This window comes from Pinus tabuliformis, chromosome J (assembly GCF_031772625.1).
Source record: "Pinus tabuliformis cultivar Carrire ecotype Pingquan chromosome J, CPIR1, whole genome shotgun sequence".
Lineage (NCBI taxonomy): Eukaryota > Viridiplantae > Streptophyta > Pinopsida > Pinales > Pinaceae > Pinus > Pinus tabuliformis.
Window position 1 is genome coordinate 974,892,219 of NC_142295.1, and position 15,047 is coordinate 974,907,265.

The 15,047-nt window shown below is 36.2% G+C and overlaps 1 protein-coding gene across 2 annotated transcripts in view; it reads right to left on the reverse strand.

Annotated features, from left to right (window-relative positions):
- LOC149230097 (E3 ubiquitin-protein ligase RHF2A-like) overlaps window positions 1–10,262 on the reverse strand; it is a 41,197-nt gene extending 30,935 nt beyond the window's left edge. The window contains exons 1-8 of one of the 2 annotated variants that reach the window (XM_089378844.1): window positions 9,970–10,262; window positions 9,722–9,884; window positions 9,427–9,473; window positions 7,990–8,052; window positions 7,743–7,851; window positions 7,229–7,626; window positions 6,944–7,051; window positions 6,507–6,867 (exon numbers count right to left, since the gene is read on the reverse strand). In XM_089378844.1, the coding sequence (XP_089234970.1) occupies window positions 6,507–6,867; window positions 6,944–7,051; window positions 7,229–7,626; window positions 7,743–7,851; window positions 7,990–8,052; window positions 9,427–9,473; window positions 9,722–9,862 (1,227 nt within the window). In that variant the 5' untranslated portion in view covers window positions 9,863–9,884; window positions 9,970–10,262. The other variant, XM_089378845.1, reaches the window with a different exon arrangement.
- Window positions 10,263–15,047: the final 4,785 nt, after the last annotated feature.

A 15,047-nucleotide genomic window follows, 5' to 3' on the forward strand; every position in this document is an offset into this window, starting at 1 on the left:
ACTTCGTTTACATCAGATCTACTCAACAAATATATTGTTGTGAACACTACATTAGCCCAAAACCTATTTGGAACACACTTGGCCATCTCTATGATAGTAGTATCTACCTCTCAAGTCTCTCAACCACTCCATTCTGTTGTGTAGTGTAAGTTGTGGTGAACTATCTTTCTATCCCATGTTTAGCTCAAAAATTATTGAATTCTTTTGAATAGAATTTTCCACCATTATCAAACCTAAGAATGGCAATAAAAGCTTTAAACTTTTGAAACTCATTAAACACTTCAAATTCCAATTTTGAAAAATACACCCACATTTTCCTAATGTAATCATGAACAAAAAAAAAGGAAATACCCAACAATAGTGTTGGATGTCGTGTCCTTCGGTCCACAAACAAACATCAACTAGGGGATGGACCTTGTTTGCTCTTCGAGGTTGTCCTTCGTCAAATGGCACTCTTTGTTGCTTCCCTACCTAACAAGCTCCACAAACACCCTATTTGTTATTGGATGTCAAGAAATCCATCTACCAAAGTCTCTCGAGTCAACTGAGAGAGGTAGGTCAAGTTTAGGTGCCCATACAATTTAGGTCAATTTTAGGTGCCCATGCATTTTAGGTCAAGTTTAGGTGCCCATATAGTTCATGCCAAAGTGTACTAATGTTCGATGCACTCTTGGTTGCCAATGCATGCTCCCTAACCTATCCAATGTCAACTAGTGTATATAATCCATTATCCCCCAAACCAAGAGCAAGTCTTCTTAGTCCCTTTGTCAACTATGTAGCATTTGTAATTGCTAAAGTTGACATCTAGATGGGGGAAATGCCTCAGATTGTAACTCACTGAGAATAAATCAAGCTCCATGCCTAGCACATAGAACACACTAAGGAAAATCAACACATTTGCTCCAAACGAATTCCACACATTCCCTTTGCCTACTACCATGAGCTCTTCCCCACCACTAAAGATCCTTGGATCCTTTGAGGATGAAGCAATGTACACTATGAACTAGTCCTTTTTGTTTGGCCATGAATGAATAGAAATTTGATGACTCCTCCTCTTTATGCTCTGTGACATGAGCCTTTTGTTGAGGCCCTCCCACGTTGGTTTTTGATTAGCCAAACTCTTTCTCCAATGCTTCGTCATATGTCCCACCTTGCCACAGTAGTGACATGTGATGTTGGTCAAACTCCTGGTTGCTGTGAAAATTTCTGAATCTAATAAACCAGAAATCCTACTGCAGTAAACTGATTTGTATTATCTACTTGTGTTCTTCAGTTAACAAGTTATTTTCATAAATATTCAGAAAATATTAAATGCAAATACACTGCGGCCTACACCAATATACAGAGATCAAGTACTGAAAAATAAATGAGACAATCACACAAAGGACACACTTATTTTTGGACTAAACGTCCCCAAAAAAACCCAATGTGGGAAAACCAGAGCAGCAGATATGAGGGTTTTATTATTAAGCAGATTTTTTAATACAACTAGGGTGCCAAATCCGGCTCACCCAACAGAGAATAAACGTGGCAAAAGTACCTCTGCCTGGAGACAGATATTTTGGTGAATCCAGCACCTGGATGAACAAACCCCACAGGTGACTGCATTGTCCCCAGTGATGGCTGCTCCAAGCTCTGCGTTGGAATTGCATCACCTCCTCTAGGAGCTGCATCACCCTTCCAGTGAGCCTTCCTGGTTCAGAAATTGATCTATTGAACTGCTGCTCCCTCTGCCTCACAGACACCCCAGTGCTGCCTCTAAGTGACTGCGTCAGCTCTCTAGCCTCTACGTCACCCTTTCTAGAGTCGCGTCAACTCTCCCTGGTGTTGCTCTGCCTCTCTACTATGTATTCTCGGCCTTGGATTGAAGTCCCTCTGCCAAATTTCCTCTCTCTGCTAGAGATCTCAATTGATTTTCCTCCTGAGAACTTCTCACTTCAGAAAATCGATTTTCTCTATCTCTCTGTGTGTATTCTCCAACTGACCCCAAGCCTTCCTTTATACTTTTCCTGTTGAGAAATCAACGGCCGTGATCTAATCTCTAATCAACGGCTAAGATTAAATTAGACTTGATCCTCGTCTCTTAGAAGTTTCTCACCCATATTTTCATTAATACCCATTAATATTTTAATTTTCCTAAGTTTAGCCTTAGGAACTCCATTAAAAATATTAATTATTTTAATAAAATATAATCCGGGTGGAATTTCACCAAACGATTTCTAGGTCTTGGAGATCTCATGTGTTCTAGCCCCTCCACAAAATTTCGAAGCTAGAGCACATCCGATGCTACCCAAGAATCAACAGTTGCATATTCCCTGCTACATTACCCTTTCATCTTTGCCCACTTGCCTTTGCCCTTGATATTGGTGCAAAAGTTGTTCAATAACATCTAACTCATTGTTGCTAACAAACTATTTCTTCCATCTATCATGTTGTTAAAACTTATTGCACAACTTGTCAAACTTCAAATGCCCTTGACATTGGTGCAACACTGCAAAGGCTTGATAACCTCTATCTCATTGTTGCCACCAAACTATTTCTTCCATCTGTCCTGGTGTAAGAACTTATTGTGCAACTTGTTAAACTTCAAACAACACTCATAGGAATGATGTTCAAGATCTTAATAAACTGTTTATACACACGCGGTAAGCTTTCCAACATGATTACCACCATGTCCTCCTCTTCCATCTTCCAACCAATGGCCAACAACTATTCTTTGATATCCTTGATCTTGACTGAATGCTCCTCCAATGATGACAGATCAAAAGCAAAATATTATTTAGGAAAAAGGCTCTACCCTTTTCCCAAGTCTTACGCAACTCTCACAAATGATTCCAAATCCCTGTTGAAGTCTTCCTTGTCTGGACCTCAAGAAGCATTTCAACTGGCACTACCAACTTAGGCAACATCACTGCTTCTCTATCTCACTCAAACTTGTCATGACCTCTACCCACAATTTGTGGGTAGTATCTTTACGTAGAATGACAGCAGCCAAGCACTTTTACTCAAATATGGCCAATATACAGTGCTTCCACGTATTGCATTCTTACTAGGGAATATCGGGCTGCCTTTCAGATTTTGAGTAAGGAGGCCAGTGGTACAAGTAAAAAATGCATAAATATACACTGAAAAAGAGTAAAAATGTTGAAAAATACATGTTCTTACCTCCCTCAGTCTTCAATTCTACAGTAAGAACACCTATATCTTAGCTCTAATTTCTAAACACCTGCCGTAGCCACATAACACTGAAAAACACAAATTTTTGATAAATCTACCAAAAACAGCCCAAAGCCCACTGATTTTGATCAATCTGCTCAAATGAGCAACAGCAAAACACACATATCTGCTCATTAACAGTGCAGATTTTGAGAAATTTGCTTTGAAACTGCTGAAAATTAAATAAATTCAGTGAATTTCTCCTTAAAACTGCTGAAAATCAAAACATTAGCAACTAAGTCTTCCAGATTTACAAATATGGACAATAATACAGGTAGGAACAACACCAAACTGCTCCCAAATCCTCTGAATTGTCAATAAATCTAAAAATTAGACTGATTGACTGTTAAATTAAACCATACAGGTCAATTTCTGCCTAAAACTAGCAATGTCAATAGTAATACAGTCTGAATTAGTTTGGTGGCTAAGTTTCCTATGTTGTAAAGTTGTATAGCTCCCTAATGGCAATGGTACAGTCTGGTCACTGAATTTGTCCTTGGCGGCATTGTACAAACCATACAATCACATTTGCAGCTGAAAATTTGTCTTTGACAGCTATACAGAGTTCCTTGGCGGCTATACAGTTTTTCCTTTTCAAAAAATTCTGCATTTTTTCCTTTTCAAAACAATGATCTACAAGGTTCCACCTTAAAAATTAAATTGCTTCAATAAAAAATTAAATCAATACATGGTTTTGATGAAACCCTTTTGACTCTTCGATGTGCTACACCAATGATCCTTCGATTTATCTCTGTTTGCAGCGGTCCCTAGGTCTTCACATTCTCATGTAAACTCCATGGCTCTATCTAAGCTCTAATACCATATCATAATAAATGAAAATCAAACACATAAAGAAACACAAGATAAACTTGGGAGTTTTCTAAATTGCATTTATAAACTAAGGAGTGAAACCTCCTTAAACGGCTACAAGATAGCCAAGTCAATCCACTTTATGAATGTGGGATAGACAGAGAAACACACTGAAGTGAAATAAAGCATAAAATAATTTAAATTTGAAATGACTTAATTAATGCCTATGTCTAAAATCTAATTCACCATTATTAAGCTGATATCACCTAATAGATTTTCCAACTACACTCAATTGCAAAATGAAGATTACAAAAGGCCAAAACTGCCTTTTAACATATAGACTTATAAAGTATAAAACCATAAGTGGAAAAACCCCTAACTATCCAAAATCTTAACCCTAGAATATGAGGTGGCAAAAAGAATGTGGGTCTCGAGGAGCTTAGTTGATACATCATCTTCCCAAGGCCACAATTTTCACATACAAATTCCATTTGGGGCATTTCTTGGACTGTTACAAAGCTTTATCCTATGCTCTATGTTTATGGCATTATTAGTCTGATATTACTATAACAGATATGTCAGGCACACTCTTTCACAAGAAGAAGATTACAAAAGGCCAAAACTACCTTTTAATGTAAATTATAAAACCCTAAGAGGAAAAAACCTTAAAGAGCCAAAATCCTAACCCTAGGAAATGAGATGGCAAAAAGAATGCCAGACCCAAGGAGCACAGTTGTTACATCAATTTCCCAAGGCCACAACTTTCACATACAAGTTCCATTTGGACTCTGGAGCATTTCTTGGACCGTTAGAAAGCTTATTCTATGTTCTATGTGTTTAGCAAGCCCTAGACAATGTCAACTGCTAAAAACACATGGGAAATGTCCAAAAGATGTGCTGAAAGTTCAAGACCTGGAAAACTGTAGTAAATCTATCAAGTTGTAAAACCATTTTGAGTCAATGGAAATGGTGTGTGGCCTCAAATATACACCTAGATCATCTTCTCAACGCTCATGACAAAGAGATTGACCATAAATAGGAAGAGATTCAATCTTTGCAACTATGTCATCTTCATTTTCCTCACATTTCAATTCTTGCTCCTTTTGTACCAATGATAGCTACAAGTGATTATGCCATAGTTGTCAGGCAATGTGGAAAGATTCCTTTTCCAACTTTTGTACAAGATGTATCACCTATTGTTATGCATCTCCTCGTAAAATCCCTTTCTATGACAAGCCATGCAAGTTAGCCTCTTATTTTCTTTCCTTGCTCACTTAACTTTTGCTCCAACAATTTCAACTCTTTTGCCATACTTGCCCAAATTGCAATAATCATAAACTTATAAATTGAAATCAAGCATATAATATGTCGTTTTGAAGGCTAAGTTGCATTTTTCAATCGATGAATTAAATCTAAGAAGTTTGTTAATGATTAATCTGCTAAAACAGCTTGAAAATATCACCAAAACCATACCAGAAATCGTTGATTTTAAAACCACAATATCTTGGTCTTCTGACCTCTAATTTGGGTGATTTTGTTTTTTAAACCACATATTATTTCAACTAGAATTCAAAACTGCAATTTATTTCTGGTGATTGTCATCATCCTCATTGTTTATGTTCTCTTTTATTTCCCTTTTTTGGGAAAGTGCACCATGAAAGAGAAATCAACTAGCTTTGATACCAACTCGAAGTGTTCCAATTCCTGGAATGGAACTACAACAACAAACAGCAATAAATTGAAATAAACAAGAAGATATTACAAAGGGTTGGGAGCACCTACATACTCAGTTTTGGAAGGCACCTGCAGTTCCTAAATGGTTCATTAGCATGAATTTGATGAATTAGCTGAAGTTGGGGCAATAAATAGATATTCCCCAATCCCTCCGTGAATACATCTCCATGTAATTGGTACACAAATGAGTAACAAATTTCATTAGTAATGATAACGGGATGAATGTCTACGAGTGAGGAGGGAGACCCTTTTTAATACAAAATTCAACTAACAACCCTCCACAAATTTAATGGTGAGTCATTAATGAGTATAAATAGTAAGTCTCAACTAACTTGGTGATGATTTGAGTCATTAATATTGATAACTAAGAACCCTCAACTAAGTGATAAGTCATTAATAATATAAGCATTAATTTCTGAGCTTACAAACGAATTAGCTCATCTATAAAACATGGTATGTATAGGTAGACAAAAAAAAGTAAAGAACTCTGAATCTCTGGAGTCTATCCATCAGATTGTCAAGTGGCTTGAGCTACCACAAAGTATTATTCTTGGGCTAAGCAATAAATGCCATTTTAAGACTGATTCCCAGTCATGTGCTCAAGATGCCTACCTATTACAAGGGAGTACTGTGCAGGCAAGGGAATAGGGCAATTTTTCACATAATAGTTTGTGTGTGAGGCTTGAGCATGCATGTGCATAAAAAAGTCAAAAGCTTGCACTCATCGTAAGAAACTACTTACTCACCTTTTGAGAGGAAAGGTCATTGCCACTACTTGATTCACCATTGAGAGCCTGTGGAGCAACTTGGCTTGAACCTGGACTTGCAGTGCATAAATTTACTCCACTGTTGTTGCCAGAGCACATATTAGGATGGTTATCATCAATGGCCTGTCTAGCAGGTGCAAGTACTGAGCGTCCTTCCATATCATCAGAAATAGACATAATGCCTCCCCTGTTTCTCCCATTGGTATCAAGACATTCCATCATACGGGTAACACCAGCAATACCAGCACTCACCTCCTGACCATGATCTGTTACTGTACTATTGCGGGCAGACATCCTCTCCCTAAAACCTCTTGTAGCCTTTGCAAATGATTCCCTGCACCTGCAAAAGTACCATTCAAATCTTAAGAAAAGAGGAAATGTAGAGTAATTTAAAACATCCCAGAAAATATACAAACCTAGATGACATGGAAGTAAATCGAGATTTAAGTGATTCAGAAAAGGACGGCATCTCAGATGGTCCCGATCTCTCATGATATTCCATGGAAGGTTGCCCTCCAACATTCCTGATTGAAATTGCCACAGAACAAAGAACAGAGAAATAAGAACCAATTGTCTGCATACCAAAGTTTTCTCTCATAAAAAATTATGTAGCTACAGCAAGAAGGAAGTGCAGACAGCACTCCAAATTCACCGGCTGTTTTCAACTTGATACCAATGCCTTCACTACAAGACTTTCATACCTATGTGGAAATGATGAACTTCTGCCATCCACATCTTGAGCAGTCATGCTTGCACTCCCAATTGAATGTGAGTCCGAATCAACTTGCATGGGCAGAGATGATCTCTGCATTTGTTCTTCCTCAACAACTGCAAGAGGTGTAATAGGACTGGGCACAGTCAATGTTGGAGGATGCCCACCTTCAGCAGCTGTGTCATTTGGGACAGAAGTCGTTGCTGGAAGGGGAGGCACATTAGGACGAGACGAAAACAACAAAATTTGTGGGTGACCCTGAGCAGAACTCCTATCATGTGAAGTTTCTCTTCTAGTGAATCGCCTTGCCCTGCCCATGGCAGCTGCAGCTGCCAGATGTTGCATTATGCGCTCCTCAAGCTCTGGATCATCACTATTTATCCGAACCTGCCAAGTTTTTACGAAAGATAAATCATCAACTTTAGCGCACCTGAACATTTTGCCAAGTACGCAAAACAATGACCAGTATCTCAAAATCAATTATATAAAATGTGATTACAGACATTGTGTAAATCCAGATCTTCAAAAGATATATGGGGGAAGATTGGAGCATTCTGAGGCCTGCTCATTCTTAAGGTCCTTTCTTGTTCCGTGGCTTCAAGTAACTCTTGGCTGTCAGGAAAAGAGAAATTAACAATATATTATGATACCCCGCTCTCCATTACAATCCAGGTGAAAAGAAAACTTGACAGTATTTTGAAATTTTCTAGATCAGGCTTAAAGTGTAACTATTTACAATTTACAACAAACCTGGCTGGGTCCTTCAAGCTGAGGAGCTGCCAGCACATAGGGCACTGCTTGCTTCTTTGAGCCCTGTAAGAAAGAAGCTTAACTTCAACAGATATATAATTATAGGTAATCTCAAGAAATAAGCCAGAAAATAAATCAGTGTTCTCAACCCCGAGATCAGGTGAGGCAAACTTAAGAAACATGTGGAAGGAGAAGAACCCACCCTGAACCAACACCCCCATGACGATAGAACCCAAAATTCCAGGTCTCTGGGTACGTTGGTCCATTGAAACAGGGAATGTGAAATATTGTGTAGGGAAGCATCATACAAACTGAATTCATAACAATCATTCTCCACCAACCATAATGTAGATCCTAGACTACACCAGGCAATGACCTATATTCAACACCATAATTTAACCTTTGATCATGGTATGGATAAGGGCATGAGAGAGCCCAGGTGGTGGACTAATTTGAGGCAGACTTGCCGTAGAACCACTAGATTTTTCTTTTGAATTGGTGAAAGACAGGGTCCAAATCAACGTTACCAGACTCGACTGGGATAATAACTTAGAAATGCGAAAGAGCAAGATTTAACTCTGATTCCAGAAAAGCTCGGGTGTTTGAATTGAGAAAATTAGAAAATTAACCAAAAAAAGTAAAAAAGAACAACTAAATTTCAAAAAAGAGAGAGAAGCGGGGAATATTTTCCATTGATATGAAATTTTACAATCTCTATATGATGCGATTTTTCATGTATTCGTTTCAAAATAGATGATTGCATACTACAAAACACCATGGATTCTGGGCAACTGACAGGTCCATTGATTGACTTCTGTGAAATAGGTACAGAAAAACAAGCAAAATGAGTGTAAGGATTTTCTGTCTTTTATAGACAGATGACAGTTTCACGAGTGTGTGACTTGCCAGTCTGAGTTATCCTCGCAAGTCAATATCACAAGAGTATGACTCAAGGATGGGTCAAACTAAGAGGAGCTAACTGAACTTGCTTTCCTCAAAGAGCAGAATAAAACTCAGGAGTTGACTCTCACTCGGCAGAGTTTGGTAACACCGATTCAAATGTATGTCCCCCACCTTGTTAGGTGCCCACGATCGGGCTTGGCTTGAAGGATAGACATTGCACTAAACCAAAACCGTTTTCTTGTGTATCTACTGAAGTATTGATTTAAGCACGTGGAGGTAGCAAGGATGACAAAGATAATTTTCTCTCAAGCAAATCATGTCACCAAAACTGTTTGAGTTTGTATGATTCATTCATACAGTATTGATAGAGTTTGTGATTAAATTGGAGACTAAAATACATCTTCAACTACCAATTGCCTCCCTCTGATGTCTGAAAATAACGTATAGACAATACATTAAACCCCCTATGTCTCATCCATCAATTGAAACTGCAAACCCAAGTGAAACCAAAATTGGGTTCAGAAAGAAACTCACCATTCCAGAATGCATTGTAAATGGTACTCGTGCTTACAGCTTGTAACCTGGAGGAACAAGATCCGTTTTACTCAGGAAAAATCATTTGAATGAATGAAAATTGACAACCATTAATTACTTTTATATATCAAATCAAATCAACGCCTATGTGGGTCGCTGATAATATGCACTAGAAGATACTGCGCAATATCGAAACCGAACTAGCATTCAAAAGAATGACAAATTGATGAATCAATCCAATGAAAACCACAGTAATTGAGAAATAAAAACACAGAAAAATTACTGAAATCCAGACCGTGGAAGGATCAGTGTCGCAGAAGGGCTCCAGACAGATGCTGCAGGCGTCCTCACATGCTTCTTGTATGCCTCCTTCCACAAAGGCGGCTGCAGATGTCAAGTGGGTGCCTTCTAATTTGGCAGTGTTCTCGTTATCCATCACTGATAATGTTCAGGATCGCCTGAACAAAATTATGGGGCATGAGACTTGGTGGGATACGACTTAATTAGATAATCGGAAGAGACGAGAATGAAATTTTAGAGTACCTGATTGTTTCAGAGGTCTAAGGTCCCAGGGCGGCGGAAATTGATGGGAATTGGCCAACAAATAATCTTACTCACCATAACAATTTCATCCACTTATTCATACTGAGGAGTACTTTGTTTTTGATCTGTAGGTTTGTTGGGATTCAATCCTTAAATTAGAATATGAGTCTTCTAGAGTCATAGGTTTTGGTGCCTCGAGGATTATTACCAGTGATATGTTAGACCTTAGAGTTCCACAAAGAGATCGGGATTGATCCAAACAGGTCCACGAGGGAGAAAAATTTTGGTTAAATTTCGGCAAGGTTTGTATTATGAAGGGCAATAAAAAATAAGAATCGATTATTTAAGGGGAAACTATATTATTTAATATGAATAGCCTTGCATAAATGAAGGACCAAGGCCGTAACACTAGAGTTAAAGATATTATGGGGTTAATGATGGAAAAGATTAAAGAGGATTTTATAGTTATAATTATATTTACGAATTTTTTTTAATTATTTGTTAAGTTGGAAGTTTAATTTAGATCGCAATGGATTAAATGGGTTTATGCATAAAGGTTAGAGAAGGGGTTTCATTGTGTTAAATGAGTATTGAATAAATTGGTTGTGAAGGGGTTTTATTGTGTTAAATGAGTATGGAATAAATTGTTTGATTAACTTGTGAGTGTGGTATTGAGAGGTAATGTGAGTTGAATTTTCAATATTATAAATTTTAAGAAAGTTACGGAATGGGAATGAAATTTATTGTTAATATAAAATAAGAATGTTTAGATTTTCAAGAAATATTTTGATTTTGGTTTAATTTTTTAGGTGCTTTATATTTTTTAATTAGCAAGATTAAAGTGGAAAATTGCAATATTTTGGGAACTTGAATTTTAAATTTATGGGAAGCATTTGCAATCTCTTCATAGTTCATAAAGGTTATGGTGACTATTAATGAACTATCATTTCAATTATCTGTCACATAAGTGAATTATTTTAACCAACATAAAGTTGATTTAGAATAAAAGAAAAGATATAATATATATGCCTACCATTAGCAAATAGTTTATCCAATAATAAGAAACTCATCCTTGTGGAAGGATCCTATGAATCTCCATGGAAAACAAAATATTTACTTAATAGTGGCTATCTTCAAGCAAAAAAACCATGAATCATTCATTAGTTTGTATGTGATATTTTTGTGGGGAAAGGAGGATAGAATAGGTTTTAATATGGAGTTGAAGGAAATGATTACACAAATCGTAAAGAAAAGATTTGCAAAGTTTCACAAGACAATGTCATTGTGTTCCTTAAAAAATGGAAGTATGGATGCAACTAAATTGAAATTGAAAGGAAATAAAACATAAATAGAGATCCAACAACAAAGAAAATAAAGAGGGCATCTACACACCTAAGGATGGATTACACCAACAAATCTAAGCAATGAAGGAAGCTCTCTTGGTAGAGATGTTGATTATGTTGATAAATGATGAGAGATACAATTAGAGGGGGAAACGGTCCCTATTTATACCAAAAAAGAGATAAAAACCAATTTGATCCCTCAACAAACCCCAAAAAGAGATAAAACCACATTGATCCCTCAACAAACCCCAAGCCCGTGGACCTGGGAAAGCCCACCTTTTTTTTTTCTATTTTTGCCTTTTATTTCATGGGAGAATACTTTTATCCCAATCTTTTGAGTTTTACAAATGTGACTGATAATGTCTTAATTCCTCGAAAAGACCTTAGTCCTTTGAACCTTACTATTATATAATATTTGGCTTTTGCATTCAAAAGGTCCCTTGATTCCTACATTTATCATGAATTGAAGATTTCATGAATTTTATATGGTCATAGCCTTCAAACTCTTTTTTTGAATTTGGTTGAGCATTCTCTATGCTTTCTTTGATTACTCTTTCAAAAGTATCCCAATCCTTTATCAACCCTTCTCTAAAGATGAATGGCTTGCATCTTTCAAAGAATCTTAATGGTTCATTAGGAGGGTTCCAACTATTGAATCATGTTCATCTTTTGGATCATCCAAATTATTCATTGGGCTTCTTTGAAAATCGTCCTTCAATGGCACTCAAAGGCCCTTAATGGTTCATTGGGAGAATCCAAGCTTTTAAATGTGCATATTTTAGATCATCTTGATGGTTCATCAAGCTCCTTTGAAAGATGTCATTTCAACATCTGGAAAAATGGCATGATATTTCATTAAGAGAGTTCAATAGTTCAAATGCCTCACCTTTCTATCAGCTCCAACAATTCATAAAGGAGTGGTTAGGGAAGTGTTATTGCATCTTTAAAAGTCTCAATAATTCATGGAGATAATTTGAAATTTGACATTTCAACTTCTTTCAAACTCACTCAATGATCACTCAAGAAGGTTTGAGCTTTTGAATGTGTCATCTTTCATTTTCTCCTTATTGTTCATCAAGGAGTCTATAAAGAAGTGTTGTCACATCTTTTGGTTCCCCCTAATAGTTCATCTATCAAAGACAATCTTTCAAACACATTATCCTTTGATTATCTCCATCATTTCATCAAGGAATTCTTAATAATGTCATTTCTTCATGTTTTAAACTCTCTCAATAGTTCATTGAGAGGTTTCAAAACAAGCATTTTCTCATATTTTCAAAACCCCCAATGTTCTATTGAGAGTTTGCCAAAGATATCTTTTTGAAAGGTATCTAGTGTTTCAAAAAATTCACTTTACTAATTCTTTCAAAACATTCTTGCACTTCATTGGGATGTTTGTAAAGATGTCATTATAACATCTTTTGGAAGCATCTTATGGTTCATCGAGATGTCTTCATAATCATTCAAAGCATCTTTCAAAGGATCCTAAGAGTTCATCGAGAGAGCTCTAACATTTTAATATCACATATTTCAAATCATATCAATGGTACATCAAGGGACAATTATAAGGTCATTTCCAAATATCACATTATACATCTTTGAAAGTCTCATGATAGTTCATTTGAGGGATCTTAAAGTTTGAATGGTGCATCTTTTAAACCATCCCAATGGCATAGTTGTTTTCCTTCCAAGTTTGAACATTGGTATTTAATGACAAAGTATATGCATGGTTTTTTGAATCAATCCAAAGTTAATGCACCCACGACCATTTAAATATGGCAAGTAAATTGTGTCCATGCTTTTGAATATCTCTCCCCATGATCAAATTCAATGTTGCAAGTGTAGCACCCATGGTTTATTAATATCACATAACATTCAAATGAGTCGTTATACATTTTGAATTATTGTTGCTTCAAAAACTAAGCTAGACTAGTTTTAGAGTTAGGACCTATTAATTCTTATCCAATGTTTGAACACCTTTGACATTCTCGAATACTAGACATCCTCTACACATCTCATTAAAACTTCCATTATATTTGTTTGGTAAGCATGCTAAACAACCCTTCTTATGCACATCATTTACATTTTTTTTAACTATCTTTCGATTTTGAATATATAGACAATGTTAGAGGAGAATGAAGTAGACAAGTCATTAGTATTTTTTTGAGCATAATATCTTTTGATCCCTCTTCATTACTAAACTATGCATTAGCATCCCTTTCTATTGAGCCCATTTGTTTTAATTATAATGTATGAGACCAAAAGCTATGCAAGGTCATAGGCCATTTGAATGGTATTCCCTATTGACCAAATTTTGAACATTTAGAACCTTAGTTTCCACACCTACCTTTGTTCAACTTAGACAAAATTCCCACCTTTGAAGTTAACGTGTAACTTGAAACTTGAATTCCCAGGAGATTTTGAAATAGGAGGTACTTGAAATCAAGGTTTAACTTTATTTGCATTTGATTATGCATAAGCAAGATTTTGGAGCCTCAATGCTAAATATGTTATACAAGGAACAAAAGCTATAATAAATTTAATGATATATCCCTTATAGGAGGCCTTAATTTGAATGGTATAGCTCTCATTAATGTGTTTAGTTGTTCTAATGGATGATATGCAAGAATACTTATATGGTAATTAAATGGAAAAAGCCATAATCAAAAGAAAAGAAAAAGAAAGCCCATGAAAAAAACACATCCATGGAAATAAAGCATAATAGGCCAATTTACTCATATACATCCAACTATGCAAAATTGTCTACTTACCGTCAATTAGGTAAGCTATTTCGAATTTTCAATGAGAATAACTATGCCCCTCTACCTATAGCAGTTGATTTGAGTAATGATGAGGATACATACATGGATTTATACTTTGACATTCAATGGTCATGTTTGCATAATGACGGTGCTAGGTCCATTGTTTTACCATGTGTTGAGATAGTTAAGTGGATTATTGACCATGCAAACCTAGACAAAGGGATGATAGTAAATTCGTAGGATAGATGTATTGATTCCTTTTAGCCCAATAATTTAGAGATGTATTATAAATTAACAAGAATTGAAGTTCATATGACCACAAAACAAATGGAAGAGTTTGATGGATTGAAAAATTATCACAAATGAACAAATGGTGGATTGAAGAAAAACAATTTAAGTCCCAAAATAATAGGAATTAGCCCACCACCAATTTAAGAGGACCTTAAGTCTATGATACCACATTGTTGAGTACATTGTTTAGGGGGGAGAATGCTACTCATTTCAAAGAATATTAGGTGCCTCTTATGTATGCCATTGTACAAGAGGAATTGATATTTGATTGGATAGTTATCCTGTATCTCATTATTATGTAGTATGAGCCAAGGTTAGATATCCTACTCTAAGTACTCCTATTGAGTTTTACATGTATCCATACCTTTTAGATATCACCTATGCCAATAATCATTTCTTGAAGATGGGATGGGGCTAGAGCATGATGAATCACCAATGGAAGTGTACAATTAGAGATTGTGGGAACATAAATACATGAGGCAATATGAAAAAAGTTGTGACTTTTTCTTTGCTCCACTATATGAATTGATTTTGTACAAGATATCTCTAAGACTAATGGAATAGGTCATGCAAATTATGATCATGTGTAAAGATTGGTATGTAAATGAGGACAATATACACATTAGGATTTATGGAGAAATCGAAGCTCCTCATTTGTGGCCAATATTTGTTCCAGATAAGT